We start from the raw sequence: 26,046 nt of genomic DNA on the forward strand, positions 1-26,046 counted from the left end.
CCATCGGCTTCATCGGGTTCGTACCGAGATATACGCTCCAATATTTGTACTAATGACTCATGAATCCACAAGAAATTGGGCTATACATGGACTGAATCAAGCACATATATGGGCAAAGAGGAGATAAGAGGAGCCAAGTGGGAGGCACAACAAGTGCACCAGAGTGCAAGATGGCATCTCATATGACTGCAAATGCTTGTATGTGCGGTTGTATGAGGTGTCCACGGCACCGTCTTGTCTAGCCCTACAACTATTATTAAAGGGCCAACACCAGAATCAGATTAGAACAACTCGCAATCATAGAGAGACGCCGCAACTCCATCTTCATCATCAGGAGTATCCATAAACCCTAGTCACCGCCATTTCCATCTCCATAGCCATAGCCACCTCCATCATCATCACAACAGCATTCATCCCCAAGTTCGCCACACCTTGTAATCGTGTATCGCATCGGGCAATTATTGTAATACCATATTATCAATCATTCATTCATGTTGATGTGTTCTTCAATGGTTTCTTCTTGCAATCTGATCGCTAAGTGCGAGTGATTCGGTAAGGTCATGGATTGAGGCATAGCCCTACAATCCTATGTAATTATTGGAGGGGTCAATGGAAGTACTTTGAATTCAGGTCCCGTATGTGTGAAATAAACTTATCTTCTAATTATCTATTGTCTTGTCCGCGTTCTTCGTCCCTGCAGGTACCTAGAATCATAGAGATCGAGCAACGAAGGGGCTAAGGGAAGGAAGACCGTGAAGTGCTATTTTGAACACCCGGTGATAGGAGGGTTAGTATGGTAGCATGGATCATTTCACTGAGGATACAACATGTGTAGTCATTAAACGTCCAATGCTTTTGTCTGAGTCTATCTTAACTATCGAGGCAACCCCACGCGATGGATAGGACCTTTGGTTGGACAACTCACTCTTGATGCAGGGCGCGTTTCGGTCCAGACGTTATTTGGACACATCCTTCAATTGGATACGTCGCAAGCACATCTTGACGGGTATCTTCCAAGACACAAATTAATATCACAATGATCTCATTCGTCAATATACGGTGAATCAAGTCCTCATACCCATGTCTATTTTTGCTATAAGTTTCGCACCAAACTGACCATCGCGTACAAGTTTTATAGGACTGTCAGTGTATTTACCTCTTCCTAAAATCATGCAAAATAGTGAGTCCTCTCCCTAAGTTCGGCGAGAATCATTGGGGATTCTACCGCGAGCTGCACGAAGCCATCGGTTAGCACAACGTCCTTGAAATTCTGAATCATCGCAATGAAGCCGATACACCGTGCCTTGAGCTCGGCGCAGTTGTGCGTCTCGACCAAGCGTAGCATGTCGACGACCGAGTCGACAGAGACACGGTGCTCAGCAGCCTATAGGTGCACTCGAGCTTGAGGCCGTCAAGCGCGAACCGGTCGGCCGCGGCGAGGAGACGTTCCAACACCTCCATGTTGGGGGGCTCGCCGTCGGCGTCGTCCGGCAGGGTGTCGGTGTAGATGAACCGGAGCATTGCTCCAAAGGTCTCGGGCTCGATGTCCTCCAGGGCGATGGGGAAGGAGGACAAGGAGGACTCGAGCATGCCGCCGAAGAGCTGCGCCTCTGCGCGGTGGGCGCGGAAGGTCTCGCCGGCGACCTCAAAGGCGACGTCGGTCCAGGCGCCACGGTCGAGCAGGCGGCCGAGCTGGTTCGACAAGGAAGCGTCTCGCGCAACCGTGACCCTCCACATGACAGTCATGTCGTTGACGTTCAATTGGGTGTCGGCGGGGATGAACTCAGGAAACCCGCGGGGACTCCTAAAACCGCGGTCGTCCGGCGAGTAGACGTGCACGCATTGGTTGTGGTGGGACGGTGGCGACGATCCGTCGCCGTGCACGGCGAAGGCGTCGAAGGTGGCCATCACGGCATGCGTCGGATGGCTCACGAGCTCGAGGTAGATGGAGGCGAAGCGGGTACGCGTGGAGCGTCCCCGTACGGGTAGCCAGCAGTGGCCGCCGACGGTGGCCATCGGCGAGTAGAGGCGGACCAGGCCCTGCCCCATGGCTCGGTGGCTGTGTGCCTTGGAGCTGATCTCGAACGCCATGAAACCAGAGCTCGACATTGCCGATGGACGGATTGATGCGCTGCGCAGAACCGTGGTGCCTCCGTCGGAATAAATAGGTGGCTTAGCACGCTTGAAATCACAACCGGCTTGATGGAATTTGGAAACACAATAGCACGCCGGTTCAGCATGATTATGGCAAAGACGAACCATTGATGGATTTCTAATCCGTACAGGGTTAGGTAGCTGTTTCTTCCAAGATGACTTATTGTTCCGAACCATTTACTGAGCCTCCTGGTTAAGTTTGCGTGTATATTAGGAAAAATGCAAATCCTATAATCAGGAGTTTCTCTGGCAAAAAATGAGCTCAACAGGCCATGCAAGTCCAACCTACATCGATCAGGTCATTCATGGGAAGAAACAGAAGGTAAAACGAACAGAAGACGTTTCAATCCAAAAAAACAGGTCATCCTGTGTGTTCGCTTGCTGGCTCTGTGCTCTTGACTGTGGGTTCCATGAGACCGCGCCCAGGTTATGTAAAACGGGACAGCACCGTTCTGTGCATTATTCAAGAACTCGACAAGAATAGGCTTCATCCTCCTAACTTTACAGCAACATTGTGGTCGGGTTCTCGATGTAGCCCTTGAACGCTTTCAGGAATTCCGCCCCAATTGCACCTATAGATAAACATCATTATTTGTTGAGTTCCCGCCCACATTTCAACTGACTCACAATTTATATTTCACAAAAGATTAAGAGCGTACCATCAATAACCCTGTGATCGCAGCTCATTGTTACTGACATGTAGGAACCAAACTCGTACTGACCATCCGCGCTGCCTGGTATCACCCTCTTCTCAGCTGCTCAAAAAAAAGTATCAGGTAAGCACTGAATAAATCCCTATGGGAGGACTAAGGACATCACAAAATGAATAATGGATCAAAGTAGCAGAAACTAGATCTAACTATGCTACAAAGTAGAATACAGAAACAAAAAGCACAGAACATTAGGACAATGTTCAAGTCCTGCCTACAGAACTAACTGAAGGTTACTTAGAAGTAAGAACGGACTAGGATATAGAATGCCAAAGTAAAGGATCATGCAATTGTCTAGGTCAATGTACTGGGCTTCCAATAGCAGGTTCTGGTAAAAGGTCGACAGGACTATGTTATCCATAACAATGGTAAAATACTGACAAATGCCAAACTGTTATGTACACAATGCAAACTAAGTAGCAACAGCATTTTTGTGGCCAACGTATTGGCAGTATATGACGAAAGTGTAACACGGCTTCTTACCAGAACCAATGGCCAAGATTGCTGACTGAGGAGGATTTATAATAGCACAGAACTGTTTAATTCCAAAAGGACCTCCCAAGTTTGATACTGTGAACGTGCCACCCTGAAACAGAGAACGAAAATGGTCAATGAAAAATGTTGTTGATTTCATACTTATCATCTACTATGCGATAAATACCTCGTAATCTTGTGGTTTTAAGCTGTTATCCCTTGCTCTTTGAGCCAACTGCTTCACCTCCTCACCGATTGTACCAAGTCCCTTCTTGTCTGCATCCTGCACCACAAGTAATAAGTTAAGAGAACGGGGGAAAATGCACAAAACCGAACTAGCTAGCTTTGACTAGCTTACCCTAACTACTGGAACAAACAATCCATGCTCAGTTTGTACAGCTACATTTATGTTCACATTGTGGTATCTGCATGAGATGTACATTTGCCATATCACATTTCTTGCCAATATAATTTGAGTGACAGGTATAAATGCTCCGTAGGAACTCACTGGCGAATAAAATCATTCATCCAAGAACTGTTGCACTCAGGGACCTTTCGAAGAGCCAAGGCTGCAGCCTGCGCAGAACGTAGAGGTAAATTTAAAACTGGAGATCACAGAATCCACATGAGCCCAATACGACTTACAAGGCAACAATGTACGTATAAGAACCGGTGAGTACCTTTATAACAAGGTCGTTAATAGATATCTTCTTTCCACCAGATGCTTCCTGCAGTGGGTTCAGTTCCCCTCGTAACCTGTAGCACAACAAAATGAAAAACTCTTCTTTAGACAAAAGTTCGGTACTAAAATTATCCATTGCAAGTTTTACAAAATCAGGCCTGAAACATACTTGATAAGTTTGTCGACACGTGTGTCAACTGTCAAGTAGTAATGTGGGATGGTTTGTTTAGAAGATAGGAGGCGGTTTGCAGTAACCTGAAAAGAATAAGAGTTAAAACACTACAAGGCAGATAGGATCAACGAAAAAAAGTCTCAGCGGCATTTTTCAATGCTGAAACAGGGTAAAAATAGAAACTGGCACTGGGCTCTGGGTTAATAGGTTAGTCTCAAAAATGATATAAAAGTGTATAATAAAGCCAATAAACATTCAAAACAGTAGATAATATAGCATGGAGCAATCAAAAATTATAGATATGTTGGAGACGTATCACGCACCAGCCCATCAGGGGTTGGTTCCCACGCCACTTCAGCCCATGGGGCCCTCCGGGATAGGTGGCCCCACCCGGTGGACCCCCGGGACCCTTCTGGTGGTCCCGGTACAATACCGGTGACCCCCGAAACTCTCCCGGTGGCCGAAACTGGACTTCCTATATATAAATCTTTACCTCCGGGCCATTCCGGAACTCCTCGTGACGTCCCGGATCTCATCCGGGACTCCGAACAACTTTCAGTTAACCGCATACTAATATCTCTACAACTCTTGTGTCACCGAACCTTAAGTGTGTAGACCCTACGGGTTCTGGAGACACGTAGACATGATCGAGATAACTCTCCGGTCAATAACCAACAGCGGGATCTGGATACCCATGTTGGCTCCCACATGCTCCACGATAATCTCATCGAATGAATCACGATGTCGAGGATTCAATCAATCCCGTATACAATTCCCTTTGTCTATCAGTATGATACTTGCCCGAGATTCGATCATCGGTATACCGATACCTTGTTCAATCTCGTTACGGCAAGTCTGTTTACTCGTTCCCGTAACACATCATCCCGTGAACAACTCCTTGTTCACATTGAGCTCATTATGATGATGTCCTACCGAGTGGGCCCAGAGATACCTCTCCGTCATACGGAGTGATAAATCCCAGTCTCGATTCGTGCCAACCCAACAGATACTTTCGGGGATACCCGTAGTGTACATTTATAGCCACCCAGTTATGTTGTGACGTTTGGCACACCCAAAGTACCCTTACGATATCCGAGAGTTGCACAATCTCATGGTCTAAGGAAAGGATACTCGACATTAGAAAAGCTTTAGCAGACGAACTACACGATCTTGTGCTATGCTTAGGATTGGGTCTTGTCCATCACATCATTATCCTAATGATGTGATCCCGTTATCAGTGACATCCTATGTCCATGGTTAGGAAACCGTAACCATCTATTGATCAACGAGCTAGTCAACTAGAGGTTCACTAGGGACATGTTGTGGTCTATGTATTTACACATGTATTACGATTTCTGGATAACACAATTATAGCATGAACAATAGACAATTATCATGAACAAGGAAATATAATAATAACCATTTTATTATTGCCTCTAGGGCATATTTCCAACAGTCTCCCACTTGCACTAGAGTCAATAACCTAGTTACATTGTGATGAATCGAACACCCATAGAGTTCTGGTGTTGACCATGCTTTGCACGTGGAAGAGGTTTAGTCAACGGATCTGCGACATTCAGGTCCATATGCACTTTACAAATCTCTATGTCTCCATCTTGAACATTATCATGAATGGAGTTGAAGCGACGCTTGATATGCCGGTCTTCTTGTGAAACCTGGGCTCCTTGGCAAGGGCAATAACTCCAGTGTTGTCACAAAAGAGAGTCATTGGGCCCGACGCATTGGGAATAACTCCTAGGTCGGTAATGAACTCCTTCATCCAGATTGCTTCATGTGCTGCCTTCGAGGCTGCCATGTACTCTGCTTCACATGTAGATCCCGCCATGACGCTTTGCTTGCAACTGCACCAGCTGACTGCCCCACCATTCAAAATATACACGTATCCGGTTTGTGACTTGGAGTCATCCAGATCTGTGTCGAAGCTAGCATCAACGTAACCCTTTACGACGAGCTCTTCGTCACCTCCACAAACGAGAAACATATCCTTAGTCCTTTTCAGGTACTTCAGAATATTCTTGACCGTTGTCCAGTGTTCCATGCCGGGATTACTTTGGTACCTTCCCACCAAACTTACGGCAAGATTTACATCAGGTCTGGTACACAACATGGCATACATAATAGACCCTATGGCCGAGGCATAGGGGATGACACTCATCTTTTCTCTATCTTCTGCCGTGGTCGGGCATTGAGCCGTGCTCAGTCTCACACCTTGCAATACAGGCAAGAACCCCTTCTTGGACTGATCCATATTGAACTTCTTCAATATCTTGTCAAGGTACGTGCTTTGTGAAAGACCAATGAGGCGTCTCGATCTATCTCTATAGATCTTGATGCCTAATATGTAAGCAGCTTCTCCAAGGTCCTTCATTGAAAAAGACTTATTCAAGTAGGCCTTTATGATTTCCAAGAGTTCTATATCATTTCCCATCAAAAGTATGTCATCCACATATAATATGAGAAATGTTGTAGAGCTCTCACTCACTTTCTTGTAAACACAGGCTTCTCCATAAATCTGCGTAAACCCAAACGCTTTGATCATCTCATCAAAACAAATGTTCCAACTCCGAGATGCTTGCACCAGCCCATAGATCGAGCGTTGGAGCTTGCATACCTTGCCAGGGTTCTTAGGATCGACAAAACCTTCCGGATGCATCATATACAATTCTTCCTTAAGGAAACCATGAAGGAATGTCGTTTTGACGTCCATTTGCCATATCTCATAATCATAGAATGTGGCAATTGCTAACATGATTCGGACAGACTTCAGCTTCGCTACGGGTGAGGTCTCATCGTAGTCAACCCCTTGAACTTGTCGATAACCCTTAGCGACAAGCCGAGCCTTATAGATGGTTACATTACCATCCGCGTCTGTCTTCTTCTTAAAGATCCATTTATTTTCTATGGCTCGCCGATCATCGGGCAAGTCAGTCAAAGTCCATACTTTGTTTTCATACATGGATCCTATCTCGGATTTCATGGCTTCAAGCCATTTGTCAGAATCCGGGCCTGCCATCGCTTCTTCATAGTTTGAAGGTTCACCATTGTCTAACAACATGATTTCCAGGACAGGGTTGCCGTACCACTCTGGTGCGGAACGTGTCCTTGTGGACCTACGAAGTTCAGTAGCAACTTGATCTGAAGTTTCATGATCATCATCATTAACTTCCTCTCTAGTCGGTGCAGGCACCATAGAAACATTTTCTTGAGCTGCGCTACTCTCCGGTTCAAGAGGCAATACTTCATCAAGTTCTACTTTCCTCCCACTTACTTCTTTCGAGAGAAACTCTTTCTCTAGAAAGGATCCATTCTTGGCAACAAAGATCTTGCCTTCGGATCTGAGGTAGAAGGTATACCCAATAGTTTCCTTAGGGTATCCTATGAAGACGCATTTTTCCGATTTGGGTTCGAGCTTTTCAGGTTGAAGTTTCTTGACATAAGCATCGCATCCCCAAACTTTCAGAAACGACAGCTTAGGTTTCGTCCCAAACCACAATTCATACGGTGTCGTCTCAACGGATTTCGACGGAGCCCTATTTAAAGTGAATGTGGCAGTCTCTATAGCATAACCCCAAAATGATAGCGGTAGATCGGTCAGAGACATCATAGATCGCACCATATCCAATAGAGTGCGATTACGATGTTCGGACACACCATTACGCTGAGGTGTTCCAGGCGGCGTGAGTTGTGAAACAATTCCACATTTCCTTAAGTGCGTGCCAAATTCGTGACTCAAATATTCCCCTCCATGATCTGATCGTTAGAACTTTTTTTTCCTGTCACGTTGATTCTGAACCTCACTCTGAAATTCCTTGAACTTTTCAAAGGTCTCAGACTTGTGTTTCATCAAGTAGACATGCCCATATCTACTTAAGTCATCAGTGAGGGTGAGGACATAACAATAACCACCACGAGCCTCAACACTCATCGGACCGCACACATCGGTATGTATGATTTCCAATAAGTTGGTTGCTCGCTCCATTGTTCCGGAGAACGGAGTCTTGGTCATTTTTCCCATGAGGCATGGTTCGCACGTGTCAAATGGTTCATAATCAAGAGAGTCCAAAAGTCCATCTGCATGGAGTTTCTTCATGCGTTTGAAACCAATGTAACCAAGGCAGCAGTGCCACAAGTATGTGGGACTATCATTATCAACCTTACATCTTTTGGCATTCACACTATGAATATGTGTAACATCACACTCGAGATTAAATAAGAATAAACCATTAACCAGCGGGGCATGATCATAAAACATGTCTCTCATATAAATAGAACAACCATTATTCTCAGATTTAAATGAGTAGCCATCTCACATTAAACGAGATCCAGATACAATGTTCATGCTCAAAGCTGGTACTAAATAACAATTATTGAGGTTTAAAACTAATCCCATAGGTAAATGTAGAGGTAGTGTGCCAACGGCGATCACATCGACATTGGAACCATTCGCGACGCGCATCGTCACCTCGTCCTTCACCAGTCTCCGCTTATTCCGCAGCTCCTGTTTTGAGTTACAAATATGAGCAACTGCACTAGTATCAAATACCCAGGAGCTACTACGAGCGCTGGTTAGGTACACATCAATAACATGTATATCACATATACGTTTGGTATTGCCGGCCTTCTTATGCGCTAAGTACTTGGGGCAGTTCCGCTTCCAGTGACCGTTTCCCTTGCAATAAAAGCACTCAGTCTCAGGCTTGGGTCCATGCTTTGGCTTCTTCCCAGTAACTGGCTTACCGGGCGCGGCAACTCCCTTGTTGTCCTTCTTGAAGTTCTTCTTACCCTTGCCTTTCTTGACCTTAGTGGTTTTATTCACCATCAACACTTGATGTTCCTTTTTGATCTCCACCTCCGCTGATTTCAGTATTGAATATACCTCAGGAATGGTCTTTTCCATCTCCTGCATATTGAAGTTCATCACAAAGCTCTTGTAGCTAGGTGGGAGCGACTGAAGGATTCTGTCAACGACCGCATCATCCGGGAGATTAACTGCCAGCTGAGATAAGCGGTTGTGCAACCCAGACATTTTGAGTATGTGCTCGCTGACAGAACTATTCTCCTCCATCTTACAACTATAAAACTTGTTGGAGACTTCATATCTCTCGACCCGGGCATGAGCTTGGAAAACCACTTTCAGCTCTTGGAACATCTCATATGCTCCGTGCTGCTCAAAACACTTTTGGAGCCCCGGTTCTAAGCTGTAAAGCATGCTGCACTGAACCAAGGAGTAATCATCACGATGCGACTGCCAGGCGTTCATAACGTCTTGAGTTGCTGGGAAAACAGGTGCATCACCTAGCGGTGCTTCAAGGACATATGCTTTCTTGGCAGCTATGAGGATAATCCTCAGGTTACGGACCCAGACCGTGTAGTTGCTACCATCGTCTTTCATCTTGGTTTTCTCTAGGAACGCGTTGAAGTTGAGGGCAACATTAGCATGGGCCATTTGATCTACAAGACATATTGCAAAGTTTTAGACTATGTTCATGATAATTAAGTTTATCTAATCAAATTATTTAATGAACTCCCACTCAGATAGACATCCCTCTAGTCCTCTAAGTGATACATGATCCGAGTCAACTAGGCCGTGTCCGATCATCACGTGAGACGGACTAGTCATCATCGGTGAACATCTTCATGTTGATCGTATCTTCTATATGACTCATGTTCAACCTTTCGGTCTTCCGTGTTCCGAGGCCATGTCTGTACATGCTAGGCTCGTCAAGTCAACCTAAGTGTATTGCGTGTGTAAATCTGGCTTACGCCCGTTGTATGCGAACGTTAGAACCTATCACACCCGATCATCACGTGGTGCTTCGGAACAACAGACCTTAGCAACGGTGCACAGTTAGGGGGAACACAATTCTTGATATTTTAATGAGGGATCATCTTATTTATGCTACCGTCATTCTAAGCAAATAAGATGTAAAAACATGATAAACATCACATGCAATCAAATAGTGACATGATATGGCCAATATCATTTTGCTCCTTTTGATCTCCATCTTCGGGGCGCCATGATTATCATCGTCACCGGCATGACACCATGATCTCCGTCATCATGATCTTCATCATTGTGTCTTCATGAAGTTGTCTCGCCAACTATTACTTCTACTACTATAGCTAACAGTTAGCAATAAAGTAAAGTAATTACATGGCGTTTTCATTGACACGCAGGTCATACAATAAATTAAGACAACTCCTATGGCTCCTGCCGGTTGTCATACTCATCGACATGCAAGTCGTGATTCCTATTAGAAGAACATGATCAATCTCATACATCACATATATCATTCATCACATCCTTTTGGCCATATCACATCACACGGCATATGCTGCAAGAGCAAGTTAGACGTCCTCTAATTCTTGTTCAAATTTTTACGTGGCTGCTATAGGTTTCTAGGAAGAACGTTTCTTACCTACACCAAAACCACAACGTGATATGCCAATTTCTATTTACCCTTCAAAAGGACCCTTTTCATCGAACCCGATCCGACTAAAGTGGGAGAGACAGACACCCGCTAGCCATCTTATGCAACTAGTGCATGTCAGTCGGTGGAACCTGTCTCACGTAAGTGTACGTGTAAGGTCGGTCCGGGCCGCTTCATCCCACGATGCCGCCGAATCAAGATAAGACTAGTAACGGCAAGTAAATTGACAAAATCGACGCCCACAACAACTTGTGTTCTACTCGTGCATAGAAACTACGCATAGACCTAGCTCATGATGCCACTGTTGGGGATCGTAGCAGAATTTAAAATTTTCTACGCATCACCAAGATCAATCTATGGAGTCATCTAGCAACGAGAGAGAGAGGAGTGCATCTACATACCCTTGTAGATCGCGAGTGGAAGCGTTCAAGAGAACGGGGTTGATGGAGTCGTACTCGTCGTGATCCAAATCACCGATGATCCTAGCGCCGAACGGACGGCACCTCCGCGTTCAACACACGTACGGAGCAGAGACGTCTCCTCCTTCTTGATCAGGCAAGGGGGGAGGAGAAGTTGATGAAGATCCAGCAGCACGGCGGCATGGTGGTGGAAGCAGCGGGATTCTAGCAGGACTTCACCAAGCGCTACTGGGAGGAAGAGGTGCCACGGGAGGGAGAGGGAGGCGCCAGGGCTTAGGGTGCGGCTGCCCTCCCTCCCCTCCACTATATATAGGGGCTAGGGGGCACATGCCCCCATGGAGATCCCATCTACAGGGGGGGCCCTCGGGGCGGCGGCCCCCTTAGGGTTTCCAACCAGGGGGCGCATGCCACCTCGGGGGCAATGGCCCCCTAGGGTTTCCAACCCTAGGCTCCTTGGGCCCTTGGGTGGGGCGCACCAGCCCACCAGGGGCTGGTTCCCATGCCACTTCAGCCCATGGGGCCCTCCGGGATAGGTGGCCCCACCCAGTGGACCCCCGGGACCACAACTCTCCCGGTGGCCGAAACTGGACTTCCTATATATAAATATTTACCTCCGGACCATTCCAGAACTCCTCGTGACGTCCGGGATCTCATCCGGGACTCCGAACAACTTTCTGTTAACCGCATACTAATATCTCTACAACTCTAGCGTCACTGAACCTTAAGTGTGTAGACCCTACGGGTTCGGGAGACACGTAGACATGACCGAGACAACTCTCCAGTCAATAACCAACAGCGGGATCTGGATATCCATGTTGGCTCCCACATGCTCCACGATAATATCATCGAATGAACCACGATGTCAAGGATTCAATCAATCCTGTATACAATTCCCTTTGTCTATCGGTATGATACTTGCCCGAGATTCGATCGTCTGTATACCGATACCTTGTTCAATCTCGTTACGGCAAGTCTCTTTACTCGTTCCCATAACACATCATCCCGTGAACAAATCCTTGATCACATTGAGCTCATTATGTTTATGTCCTACCGAGTGGGCCCAGAGATATCTCTCCGTCATACGGAGTGACAAATCCCAGTCTCGATTCGTGCCAACACAACAGATACTTTCGGGGATACCCGTAGTGTACCTTTATAGCCACCAAATTACGTTGTGACGTTTGGCACACCCAAAGTACCCTTACGGTATCCGGGAGTTGCACAATCTCATGGTCTAAGGAAAGGATACTTAGGATTGGGTCTTGTCCATCACATCATTACCCTAATGATGTGATCCCGTTATCAGTGACATCGTATGTCCATGGTTAGGAAACCATAACCATCTATTGATCAACGAGCTAGTCAACTAGAGGCTCACTAGGGACATGTTGTGGTCTATGTATTCACACATGTATTACGATTTCCGGATAACACAATTATAGCATGAACAATAGACATTATGTTGTAACTCAAGACGTAAATGACTCGCTCACAATTAATATTTTTTGGGAGTTTCTGTATTTATAGGAATAGAGGCTCGCGACGGTAGAGTAAAAGTTCTAGATTACTTTTTGAGGGGGGGGGCTGTATTTATAGGAACTAGCACAAATGCCCGTACGTTGCAACGGGAGAAACAAACTCACACGCCGAACATGACTCAAAGACCCATGCAGGCCCACATCCTCTACCCCAGCCATGTAATTGCTTATCGTCCTTCCACCCTCAGTGGTCGTGGTATTCACCTGATCACAATGCACCCGAACATATGCCAAGGTGATGAGTTCAAGCATTACACGACACACTTGTCATTGAACCGCGCTAGCATAGTGAAATGTTTAAAACTAATCTCGTTGACCTAGACATGAGGGCCGCCTTGCGCGAGCTACACCATGCACCTGGTCCATATGTACACCGACCCTCATATGCCCTCTCGCTTCTGAATCAATGTTACAGACTCGCCCTCTCGCTTCTGAATCAATGTTACAGACTTGTTTCATTGGAGGGGGTGGGGGATGGTCCACACGTGTCCATGCATCCTTCAAGGAAAGGTCATGTGCTTCACTGTGGAGCAAACACCACATTCTGAGTCCTCATACGTCGGATAGCCGTGGATGATCACATGTCACCACCAAGCAGCATGAGAGGTAGACGGTGAGGGTTAACCCTTTCCAGCCGCCACCATCGATCCACATCTAGCTACTCATCCGATCCGATTCGTCGCAACCTGATTGAACAGCAATAATAATAACAAAATGGTTAAAGCGTTCAAAGCAGTAAACCCAAGGGATGGAGAGGTGCACGGTCAGGGTTAGCCATTTCTTTGCTTTCAATTCGACTTTGATTCCGACTTGATGTGTATAGTATTGTACATACACACTGATAACGTATTTTCTTTTTGCTCTTGAGAATTAAGAAAAATACTAAACCAAAACATTAATTTTTACAGGTACGCATACACATCTACGTACAGATACCAAGCCAGTGGCAGTGATACAAATCAAAGAGTTCCTAATCAACTGTCCTGAGCGCAAAGCAGCCTCACCTTTCGCACACCATGGTGAACCAGACTCACTTTTCTTTGATATCCATCAATGTCGTGATCGATTCCTACAATATCCTATGAACTTCCAAGACAAAACAAACCCTGTGTAAATGTTTCTTTCGTGGAATATAATAGCAAATGAGATCACGAGAAGATGTGCTACTAAACTGCACCGATAAACAAAGACGGTATCCACTGTAGTGCATGGTATTAGACATGCTCTTTATAAACTCTCATCTAAATTATTTCTCATAGCTAGTGAGGCAAGATTGGGTCAATCGATTCGCAGATAGCATATATATCTCCAGTCCTATAGCATTCAACATCTAACGTTTCTGCGCCTGAATCATATCGGTCACAATCCAGAAAAGTTTCAGAAATTGTCCATTGCTGAAGAACAGCATGCGGATTTAGTTACTGAAATTCTTTCACTACATTGCAGAATCATCCACAAGCAATCAACCAAGCGTTGTAGTCATTGGCAGGTCGATTAGTAGGTAATCTGATGATCTAATATGGCGTATAATCTGGGTGGGACCATGAAAACTTCTCAAGAGAAGTAGTATAGTTGAAACATCAGAATAGACATGAGGAGAACATTACACTTTCATACATCAGACAACTACAACAATAGCTTGACTGAGTTAGTCAAGCACATGTTAAGTTTGTTGTTTTGACAGCAAGCCTACACAAAGAGTAAGAGGCGCAGGATCATAGTAGGCATGGTTATTAACAAAGCAGAAACAACATGATTTATTTAACCATAAATTGGAATTTTCACCACAACAGCTATATAATTTCTCCAACAGCATACATATAGCAAAGCTTTCACACCTATGAGACCTGGGACCACACTGTAAAACCTGACCAAGTACTGTGTTACCAGAAAAACAAAATCCCTGCCGTTGTCACACTTTTCAAACTTGTAAGATTGCTAACCTTTCGGGTTATTCCTCTGGTTGGATGCGAGTCAAATCTTCGATTGAAATTTTCCGCTAAGCTGAAAAACAACAGAAATAATATATAAAATACAATGTAGAGTTCCACAATATCTGAATCAACCTAGTGTGTGCTTGAAAGGGGGGTACATTTGAAAAATAAGGAAGCAACAACCAAGTGTTAAACTACAACCAATTTATCTCCAGACAAATAAATTAGTAAGCTCGGATTCATACAAAAAAATTATTGGCTATGTTCTGTAAGCTGTTTTCTGCCAAGAAAAAGTGTGAGAGTTTCAGCATTGTTTCAAAACTGTAATTGATCAGCGGCAAGTTCACTGCATAATTAGGATGCAGAGATGATGCTGATTAGTGCATGTCCGTACTGATTGTACCTGGCTACAGTATGTTGGTAGTACTAATGGATACCCATAATACCAATCATGGGTGACACTGGATTCTGACTAATTGCTGAAGTTTGCCTGGAAGTGCAATGGAGTACTTTACCCAATTGATACAACATTTGGTTAAGCCTATCAGTATGAAAATTAATAGTGCATACCAAGCAGCAGTTCTAAATTCAGCAGTCAAAGAAAGTGTTTAGACATGCTAAATTAAGTATGCGCACTTTATTTCTTAGCGTACACGCTAATTAGACCGAAGCGCGCGCGTCGTGCAACATCCACCGTAACGATAACTGGTCCACGTGCTTCGCCAGGCCCTCGCTCCTCTCCGGAAAAATAATAGTAACATGTTATGGCCAGCACACACTAATTAACATAGCGCGACCATGCATGGGAACATCGCCCAGCCCGACTGTTAGTTCCTATCATCAGTAATTGGGCATGTAGGAAGTAGTAGTATGGTTTAGTTTAGCCCTTGTGTAGTAGCATGATTCAGTTTAGCCCTTGCCTATAGACCTAAATCAAAATTGGAACAGACAGGATAACAGATGTAAACTCGATCAAAGGGTCTATCGAATTTTCAGAGATGTGTTTTATCAGACAACAAACAAGCAGTCTGCAATAACTTTGCTAATCATGAAAATAAGAAATCTTATATATGTTCTTCATCGAGCTTCCTTTTGCATCAAGGTTTCTGCATGCCACAGTAGTAAAATCAGGTCAGGGCAAATTCTAAATATAAGAAACAGCAGATTATCCAGTGCTATTGTACTATTGACAAAACCATCAAAATTTCATAAGCCAGTTTATTCGAAGATTACTAATTTAGGCTGCTTGCACTTTGGTTGCTCACAAAATATGAACTGGCTCCACTGCCTTGTAAAATTCAAATTATTTTCAATATAAGCATAACAGCCATGGTTCAGTTACCAAAGATAGTATATAGACCTGACCTAAATTTTTTTTAAAAATATATCCAGTTTCTCATGGAACTCCGCCTATGTTGTCTCAACATAGCCGGTCCCAAGCCCGGGTAAAGGAGGAGGGTTGTGATAGGCAAGGGCCGGGCCGTCACCCCCCAAGTGGCGCGCCGTATCTTGATCCGGATACGGTGGCAAGTGAGCGAGGATCGGGTCGTCGCATCCTTAGTGGCGCGCTACATCGGCGCCCGGATGTAGTGGAAAATGAGCAAGGGTCTTCGCATTTGACTCGACGAGTGCGAAGGGTAAGGAAGCTAGCCGAGCCTAGGAGGATTCACTTAGGTAGCTGGAACATAGGGTCTCTGACAGGGAAGCTTCGGGAGCTAGTTGATGCAGCAGTAAGGAGAGGTGTTGATACTTTGCGTCCAAGAAACCAAATGGAGAGGACAGAAGGCGAAGGAGGTGGAGGATACCGGCTTCAAGCTGTGGTACACGGGGACGGCTGCAAACAGAAATGGCGTAGGCATCTTGATCAACAAGAGCCTCAAGTATGGAGTGGTAGACGTCAGGAGACGTGGGGACCGGATTATCCTGGTCAAGCTGGTAGCTGAGGACTTGGTTCTCAATGTTATCAGCGCATATGCCCCGCAAGTAGGCCACAATGAGAACACCAAGAGGGAGTTCTGGGAAGGCTTGGAGGACATGGTTAGGAGTGTACCGATTGGTGAGAAGCTCTTCATAGGAGGAGACCTCAATGGCCACGTGGGTACATCTAACACAGGTTTTGAAGGGGCGCATGGGGGCTTTGGCTATGGCATCAGGAATCAAGAAGGAGAAGATGTCTTAAGCTTTGCTCTAGCCTACAACATGATTGTAGCTAACACCCTCTTTAGAAAGAGAGAATCACATCTGGTGACTTTTAGTAGTGGCCAACACTCTAGCCAGATTGATTTCATCCTCTCGAGAAGAGAAGATAGGCGTGCGTGCCTAGACTGTAAGGTGATACCTGGGGAGAGTGTTGTACCCCAGCATAAGCTGGTGGTTGCTGACTTCCACTTTCGGATTCGTGTCCAGCGGGATAAGCGTGCCAAGGTCGCTAGAACGAAGTGGTGGAAGCTCAAGGGGGAGGTAGCTCAGGTGTTCAAGGAGAGGGTATTTAAGGAGGGCCCTTGGGAGGAAGGAGGGGATGCGGACAATGTGTGGATGAAGATGGCGACTTGCATTCGTAAGGTGGCCTCGGAGGAGTTTGGAGTGTCCAGGGGAAGGAGAAGCGAAGATAAGGATACCTGGTGGTGGAATGATGATGTCCAGAAGGCGCTTAAAGAGAAGAAAGATTGCTTCAGACACCTATACCTGGATAGGAGTGCAGACAACATAGAGAAGTACAAGATGGCGAAGAAGGCCGCAAAGCGAGCTGTTGGTGAAGCAAGGGGTCGGGCATATGAGGACCTCTACCAACGGTTAGGCACGAAGGAAGGTGAAAGGGACATCTATAAGATGGCTAAGATCCGGGAGAGGAAGACGAGGGATATTGGCCAAGTCAAATGCATCAAGGACGGAGCAGGCCAACTCTTGGTGAAGGACGAAGAGATTAAGCATAGATGGCGGGAGTACTTCGACAAGCTGTTCAATGGGGAGAATGAGAGTTCTACCATTGAACTGAATGACTCCTTTGATGAGACCAGCATGCGTTTTGTGCGGCGCATCCAGGAGTCTAAGGTGAAGGAGGCTTTAAAAAGGATGAAAGGAGGCAAGGCGATGGGCCCTGATTGTATCCCCATTGAGGTGTGGAAAGGTCTCGGGGACGTAGCGATAGTATGGCTAACCAAGCTTTTCAACCTCATTTTTCGGGCAAACAAGATGCCAGAAGAATGGAGACGGAGTATATTAGTACCAATCTTCAAGAACAAGGGGGATGTTCAGAGTTGTACTAATTACCGTGGAATTAAGCTGATGAGCCATACAATGAAGCTATGGGAGAGAGTCATTGAGCACCGCTTAAGAAGAATGACAAGCGTGACCAAAAATCAGTTTGGTTTCATGCCTGGGAGGTCGACCATGGAAGCCATTTTCTTGGTACGACAACTTATGGAGAGATATAGGGAGCATAAGAAGGACTTGCATATGGTGTTCATTGACTTGGAGAAGGCCTATGATAAGATACCGCGAAATGTCATGTGGTGGGCCTTGGAGAAACACAAAGTCCCAGCAAAGTACATTACCCTCATCAAGGACATGTACAATAATGTTGTGACAAGTGTTCGAACAAGTGATGTCGACACCGATGACTTCCCGATTAAGATAGGACTGCATCAGGGGTCAGCTTTGAGCCCTTATCTTTTTGCATTGGTGATGGATGAGGTCACAAGGGGTATACAAGGAGATATCCCATGGTGTATGCTCTTTGCGGATGATGTGGTGCTAGTTGACGATAGTCAGATGGGGGTAAATAGGAAGTTAGAGTTATGAAGACAAACCTTGGAATCGAAAGGGTTTAGGCTTAGTAGAACTAAAACCGAGTACATGATGTGCGGTTTCAGTACTACTAGCTGTGAGGAGGAGGAGGTTAGCCTTGATGGTCAGGTGGTACCTCGGAAGGACACCTTTCGGTATTTGGGGTCAATGTTGCAGGAGGATGGGGGTATTGATGAAGATGTGAACCATCGAATCAAAGCCGGATGGATGAAGTGGCGCCAAGCTTCTGGCATTCTCTGTGACAAGAGAGTGCCACAAAAGCTAAAAGGCAAGCTCTACAGGACGGCGGTTCGACCCGCAATGTTGTATGGCGCGGAGTGTTGGCGACTAAAAGGCGACGTGTTCAACAGTTAGGTGTGGCGGAGATGCGTATGTTGAGATGGATGTGTGGCCACACGAGGAAGGATCGAGTCCGGAATGATGATATACGAGATAGAGTTGGGGTAGCACCAATTGAGGAGAAGCTTGTCCAACATCGTTTGAGATGGTTTGGGCATATTCAGCGCAGGCCTCCAGAAGCTCCAGTGCATAGCGGACGGCTAAAGCGTGCGAAGAATGTCAAGAGAGGGCGGGGTCGACCGATTTTGACATGGGAGGAGTCCGTTAAGAGAGACCTGAAGGATTGGAGTATCGACAAAGAGCTAGCTATGGACATGGGTGCGTGGAAGCTTGCTTTCCATGTGCCAGAGCCATGAGTTGGTTGCGAGATCTTATGGGTTTCACCTCTAGCCTACCCCAACTTGTTTGGGACTAAAGGCTTTGTTGTTGTTGTTGTTGTATCCAGTTTCTCATGGAGAACGCACCTAAGTTCTTTTTGCAAGGCCATGTCCACATACAATTTCTCAAGCTTCTGAACCCCGAGTTTCCTGTCTTGTAATTCTTTGTAGGTGGAAGCTGTTTTCTGACATACATATTGTGGCTAAATATTGATTAACCCTGGTTGAATACATAGTAATGATCCTAAGTCATTACAGAGAAAAAAAAGTATGTAGAAAAATAAAGTTCAGTAGTAAAGAAAAAAAGAGATAAACTTGTACTAATTGTACTTTGAGAGGATGAGTTTGATGATGAACACATGGGACTCACACATCGGATTAATCGAGCTCAACGAGCGGGCGGGCCACCTCCTTAATCACCGCCGCCACCTTCGTCTTCAAGTCAGCCTCCACGGAGCCCACAAGCTCCACCCCCTTCCACCGCTGGCACCAGCGTAAACATTTCCGTCCCGCCGCGACGCACACAACCACCACTATCTTCCCCATAGCCGTGCCTAGATCCCAACCAAGGATTGATCAATCAGCCCCAAATCTCTCACACAAATTTTGTTTTGGATCTGAGAGACCCGCTTGAATCGGTGGAGATCCTTGATAGAGGGCGGGATGGGGTAGGGCAGAGCTGACGGCAGCGAGGTAGGATGGAGGAGGCTGGGCAACCGCATACATGGGGCGGCGGCGTGGGGGCTGCGCATGATGGGAGAGAGGTGGCTAGAAGAGGAGGAGAACGTGACCCTGTCCTAAGGATGGCAGTTTTACCCATGGGTACGGGTACCCGCGGGTACCGTACCCGCATGGGTAGGGTATGGGTAGACTTTTATACCCATGGGTAGTACCCATACCCTACCCGTTAAGTCATGGGTAGGGTACGAGTATAGCCTTGTACCCGCGCGTATACCCATACCCTGCCCAGTTGTGAACTAATGTTAACATATTGTCAATTAGTCATGTGACTCATCTACTCCTATTGACTTATGAGTATGTTTGTGATTTTTATATTTTGAGAGTGGTCATGTACACATCTGCCTTGTTATTGAGCTGAGATAACTGATATTTTTGTCAAATGTGCTATCACTGAGTGTAAAATTGTGAACAGTTTATGTACTATTTGTTCTACCCGCTGGGTACCCAATGGGTACGGGTACCCGTCGGGTATGGGTATGGATAAAGTTTCATACCCATGGGTACGGGTATGGGTAGAATTTTGTACCTACTGACTATACGGGTATGGGTATGGCATTGCTCTACCCTGCCCATACCCTACCCATTGACATCCTTACCTTGTCACGTGTGCGTGCGGGATCGACGGCCCAATCACAGATTTCTCATCCCCAAATTAGTACCACCTAGTATCTCTCTTAGTTATGAAATCAAGTTTATCAATCCAGTAGGATAACCAAGCAACACTATGTAAACAGCACCTGCACACAAACCACAAAAACTTGCAACCCAACGCGTAAGAGGGGTTGAGATAGATTAAATTGTATGAGATTTGATAAATAGATCTAACTAAAACACAAAATAAAATAAATAAATAAAAATTGCAGCAAGGTATTTTTGGATTTAATATGATAGGAAATAGACCTGGGGGCGTAGTTTTCACTAGAGGCTTCTCTCGAGAAAATAGCATACAATGGGTAAACAAATTATTGTTGGGCAATTGATAGAAAAGCGAATAATCATGACGATATCCAAGGCAATGATCATGTACATGGCATCACGTCCAATATTAGTAGACCGAAACGGTTCTACATCTATTACTATTACTCCACACATCGACTACTAGCCAGCATGCATCTAGTGTATTCAGTTCGTGGAAAAATGGAGTAATGCAATAAGAACGATCACATGATGTAAACAAGATCTATTCATGTAGGAATAGGCCCTATCTTTTTATCCTTAATAGCAATGATACATGCGTGTCATGTCTCTTTCTATCACTGAGATTGAGCACCGCAAGATCGAACTCATCACAAAGCACCTCTTCCCATGGAAGAAAAATCAATCTAGTTGGCCGAACCAAACCAAAATTTCGGAGAAGAAATACGAGGCTATAACAATCATGCATAAAAGAGTTTAGCAAAGACTCAAATAATATTCATGGATAGAATTGATCATAAACGCACAATTCATCGAATCCCAACAAACACACTACAAACAGTCATTACATCAAATAGATCTCCAAGAACATCAAGGAGAACATTGTATTGAAGATCAAAAAGAGAGAAGAAGCCATCGGCTACTAGCTACAGACCCATAGGTTTGTGGTGAACTACTCACGCATCATCCGAGGGAAACAAGGATGATGGAGAACTCCTCAGTGATCGTTGACCCATCCGACAGAGTGCCGAAAAGGCCTCTAGATTAGATCTCATGGTTCTGGAACTTGCGGTGGCGGAAATTGTTTTCTCTCGACTCCCGTAGGGTTTTGGGATTTTAGAGTATTTATAGAGACAGAGCTCGGTGGAGTGCGTGCCTGTGGGCTCCACTACCCACCAGGCCGTACCCTGGTGCCTAGTGGGCCCCATAGGCCCCCTCTGGTGCACATCTTAGGCCTCCTGGGTGTCTTCTGGGCAGAAAAAATTCTCCAAAAAGTTTTGTGGCATTTGGACTTCGTTTGGTATTGATATTCTGTGAAGTAAAAAAAAGCAAAAAAACAGCAAGTGGCACTGGGCACTATGTCAATAGGTTGGTCCCAAAAAAATATAAAGTTGCTAGTAAATGAATATAAAACATCCAAAGTTGATAATATAACAGCATGAAACAATAAAAAATCATAGATACATTCAAGACGTATAAGCATGCCCTAGGGTGGCGTGCCCCCTGAGCTTGTGGGCCCCCTAGGCACCTTCTGGCTCCCCCTTGAAGCTTCCTGGGTCTCTTTCTGTCGGTTGAGAACGACACCTATGGGATCACAAGAATCCCTACTACGGTTAGCGGGGCGCGGGGTCATGAGAAAATCGGATCTAACAGGTAGCACACGGTTCGTTTATCCAGGTTCGGGCCGCGAGGATGCGTAAAACCCTACTCCTGCTTTGGTGGATTGTATATTTGTGTTCTTGAGCTAGCTATGGGGTGTGAGGAGCTCCAAAAAGCCGAATCCTCCTTCTGGTCGCCTCGGGCCTCCTTTTATAGAAAAAGGGGTTGCCACAGTGGCACACAGGAGGTGGAAAGGGTACAGCGATGCGAGGTTATCCCTCGCATTACATGACAAGGCGCATTTAATGCGTCTTGCTTAGGTGTCCTTGCTTTATCGGGGACGGGGGGAGAGATCTGTCTCGTCCGTCGCCGCTCCTTCTTGTGTCGACACGCGCCCTGGCCAGCGACGCCTGCGATGCCACGTAGGTAGGCAAGCAGGTGAAGTGGCGCAGTGGTGGGTCTTCACGAAGATCTGCATGCCTCCACGCAGGTGCCTGCCCAGCTGGTTGGGTCGGCAGCTGCATGCATGCGGTGGTGGAGGTTTAGTCGGCGTGGGCCTGATGGTGGCCCTGCGGGTGTCCTTGGTAAGGGCCTTGCCGGGGCCCCGGCAAGGGTCTTGCCGGGGCGCCCGCTGTCATCCCCGGCGAGGCGCTTGCCGGGGGCCTTGTGGTCTTCCTCGGCTGGGATCCCGCCAAGGGTTGTCGTCTCCTTAGTGCGTATCTGATCTTGAATGTCTTTACAAAGATCTGCATGCCGCCACAGGGGTGTCTCCCGAATCCTTACCCTTTGGGGGCAGTGGACTCAAGGGTGATTTGCTCCGTAGGCGCGGGACGAGTCGCCGCGGCAAGGGTCTTGCCAGGGCTGCTAGAACTGTCTCCTGGCAAGGATCTTGCCGGGGGAGTCTGTTTCGTCCCCTTTGCTCTTTGCGGTCTTGGCCTTGGCGTCGTAGTTCTCTTGAGCTTCGGTCTTACCCTGGCTCACCTCCCTTGCCTTGCTTGGTGTGGCGGTGCCCGTGGCTCAGACTGCCCGTGCACAGTTATAGGGGTACAAAAAGTGTACCCCTCTTTTTGTACACCGACAGTTTCCTTCCATAAAAAATAGTCGTAAATTTTTATTGTGGTTGACTTTGTTTGGTATGCTTTTTCTGCCAAATGAAAAATATTTTTAAAAATAGGAACTTGCACTGGGCACTATATTAATATGTTAGTCCATAAAAATGTTATAAAAGTGCATCAAAACCATACAAGATTGATGTAGATATAGAATGAATACTTCATAAATTATAGATACATTCGAGACGTGTCAATTCCCATGTGCAATTCCTTTTGCTTCGCCATGCTTTAAAAAATCCTGTGGTGAGATATATTGGTATCCCTGTGAGTCAAACACATGCTTACTATACCAGTCTTTGTGTTACCGGTTTTGTTCTTTTTTCTCATTCTCGTATTTTGGCATCCACGTGAACAAATCATGTTGTGTCTAGCCAGACAATGATGGATACTGTCACACCTAGAGGGCCCTAAGACTATCTCTCCTCATTGTAGGAGCAAATCGCCTATTACACCTAGAGATATATCTAGTCCATCATCATAGGTTTTTCATAAACCTATAAGTTGTTGTTATGATCACCCTATTACAGTTGACGTTAGAACAAACGAAAAGTGCATCGACCAGTATGGAGTGACTCGATACTCTCATGGTCTAAGGAATTATGGATACATTAACTTCCCATGTTATGACTATAGACTTATGACAAAATCATCTCCTAGTACAAAATCCAACTTGGGTCAATTCAACACAAGTGTTCTTCTAACATCGTGCCCTCAATATTGCTGGCACGATCGTTTAGAAAAATAGAACCATCATGCAACACTTGAACTAGTCCTAGAGGCAAGACAAGGAATCTATTTTAACGTTTATATTTTTACACGTTCATATGAGTTTTCCTCTTAGCCTCTTAGTTATTGTAGACTCGAGAGCCATAGTAGTTATAGCACGGAACGTAAACATTTGTCATAAACTTGGAAATAAATAATACAATTATTATTGCCCCTAGGCTATTTTTTCAACATCATTATCAAGGCAAATACATATGCGATACAAACATAATCATTTGCAGACGGTCAAGGAAAAATGTCCTTCAAATAGTTAGCTTAAGTTCCGGGCTGCAGTTTGTCTGTGCGCCAATGGCGCAACAGGTCATCTAGTACGAGTGATACTTCATGGATATTTCCTTAACATTTTCAAAAAGGAATGGACACTCGATGTGATTATCTATATTTTCAATAAACATTCAACTTAGGATAACATTAAATTAAAAAATTGGAAATATCTTGCTAAAATAGGAATGTCCTACTAGTAAAGATGCATGTAGAAACCTTCCATATATGTTCTCCTTCGATCTACAAGAAATTTCGTATTGATTGACGAAATCTACGGTTTTAGGAAGTAAATCTAAAATTTTAAATGGACACCAAATTTACAGCTGGCCACAATTAAGATCAGCCTCCAGATCTATCAGATCCTCCATTGGCATGGTTATAGCGTCCTCATCCTCGTAGATCCTCCACTATAAATCCACGCCACATACCTTCGTTTTCAACTCACCCAAACAAGCAATTTTCCTTCATTTGCAGATTTTTCCCTCACTTGACAATGGCTCGCAAGAAGGTGGCCCTTCGGTACATCCGCAATAACTCGGCGCGGCGCAATGCCTTGAAGAAGCACACTAAGATCCTGATGAAGAAGGCAGGCGAGGTGGCCGCCATGCCCGATGCTAAGGCATGTGTGGTCATGTATGGCGAGGGCATGGCAGTGCCAGAGGTGTTCCCATCCCATGGCGAGGCAGTGGCTATCCTGAATCAGTTCAAGAGCATGCAAGAGGCGGCACGGCTAAAGAAGACGATGGACCAAGAGAGCATCCTCCGTGAGCGTATCGTACAGCTCCAAGAGCAGGTCCAGAAGGCTAGACGCGAGGAGCAGGACCAGCACACCAAGATTCTCCTGTATAAGGCCTTAAAAAGTGGCCACTTCCCAGACAACATCGAGGAGCTCACAGCCCTGGGCTCGAAGGTGGACTCTATCCTCAAGAGCCTGAGTGAATGCACCACAAAAATGAGTGGGCAGCCACCAGTCGACCAAGCCCAGGTACCATACGTCACCAATGGCAGGGGCATGGGGCCTCCAATTATGTATCAGGCACCACCACAGCAACAGGAGGGTTGTCTTAACACTATGAGGTTCGAAAGGGCCCCTACCACCGTGATCTACGATGGTGACAATACTTGTGGCTATGACGGCAACAACGATGTCTTCTCTCGTGGCCACATGAATATGTAAGCTGGTAGATGAACTCTACATGTAGCGCATGACTAGCTACATGGTCCTCATCTCTTTAATTTAGTTTTGGCATGGCCAATAAGATGCATGGATGGCATCGTCAATAAGATGAGACATTTGGTCTCAATCTTGCTCTTTGAGCAAAGACAATTTTATTTTACTCTTTTAAATTTTTATTATGGATATCCCCCATGCTCTATTTGTTTTATCAGTTGGTTGCAACTTTTAGGTTGTACCTACTCTTTATGTCCACATATTTTGTCAAGCATGCTTTTGCTCGAGCAAAATGATTTTTTTTCCTCTTAGTATTGCATCAAACGATCCAACCATGCATGAAGTGCTACCTCCCAGTTTTGGCATACCTTGATGCACATCGCCTATACAAAACCATAATGATTCTAGGAAAACTAGAGCACATTAATTGTTTGATGCAAAAAGTCTCATGTACTAAAAGATTTATGATGCTACATTTCATTTTAAGAAAATGTAGGTATGACATTGAGCGCCAGGATAATGGCTTCTACATCCTCAATATTTTTTGGCAAGTTTCAAAACCAGGTGATTGTGTCAACCAGTTTCATCATCAATCGGGTCTCGGGCCACCCCTGAGAGGGCATTGTGTTTGATCTATACTCAAGCTACTATGAGAACCCCGAACTCTATCGGGTGCATG

General features: G+C 45.5%; 2 protein-coding genes across 2 annotated transcripts; one reads left to right on the forward strand and one right to left on the reverse strand.

Annotated features, from left to right (window-relative positions):
- Positions 1–2,344: 2,344 nt before the first annotated feature.
- On the reverse strand, positions 2,345–19,604 carry LOC119315462 (dihydrolipoyllysine-residue acetyltransferase component 3 of pyruvate dehydrogenase complex, mitochondrial-like). The gene is made up of 9 exons (XM_037590087.1): positions 19,452–19,604; positions 4,190–4,275; positions 4,019–4,094; positions 3,847–3,914; positions 3,697–3,763; positions 3,526–3,621; positions 3,348–3,450; positions 2,814–2,909; positions 2,345–2,726 (listed from the first exon to the last, which is right to left on the reverse strand). The coding sequence occupies exons 1-9, from the start codon at positions 19,602–19,604 to the stop codon at positions 2,656–2,658; spliced, it is 816 nt and encodes a 271-aa protein (XP_037445984.1). The 3' UTR covers positions 2,345–2,655.
- A 5,085-nt stretch (positions 19,605–24,689) lies between these two features.
- LOC119314950 (agamous-like MADS-box protein AGL80) lies at positions 24,690–25,373 on the forward strand. The gene has a single exon (XM_037589632.1). It carries the CDS (start codon positions 24,690–24,692, stop codon positions 25,371–25,373), a length of 684 nt encoding a protein of 227 aa, XP_037445529.1.
- Positions 25,374–26,046: the final 673 nt, after the last annotated feature.

Source organism: Triticum dicoccoides, chromosome 6A, assembly GCF_002162155.2.
Source record: "Triticum dicoccoides isolate Atlit2015 ecotype Zavitan chromosome 6A, WEW_v2.0, whole genome shotgun sequence".
In the NCBI taxonomy this organism is placed as follows: Eukaryota; Viridiplantae; Streptophyta; class Magnoliopsida; order Poales; family Poaceae; genus Triticum; species Triticum dicoccoides.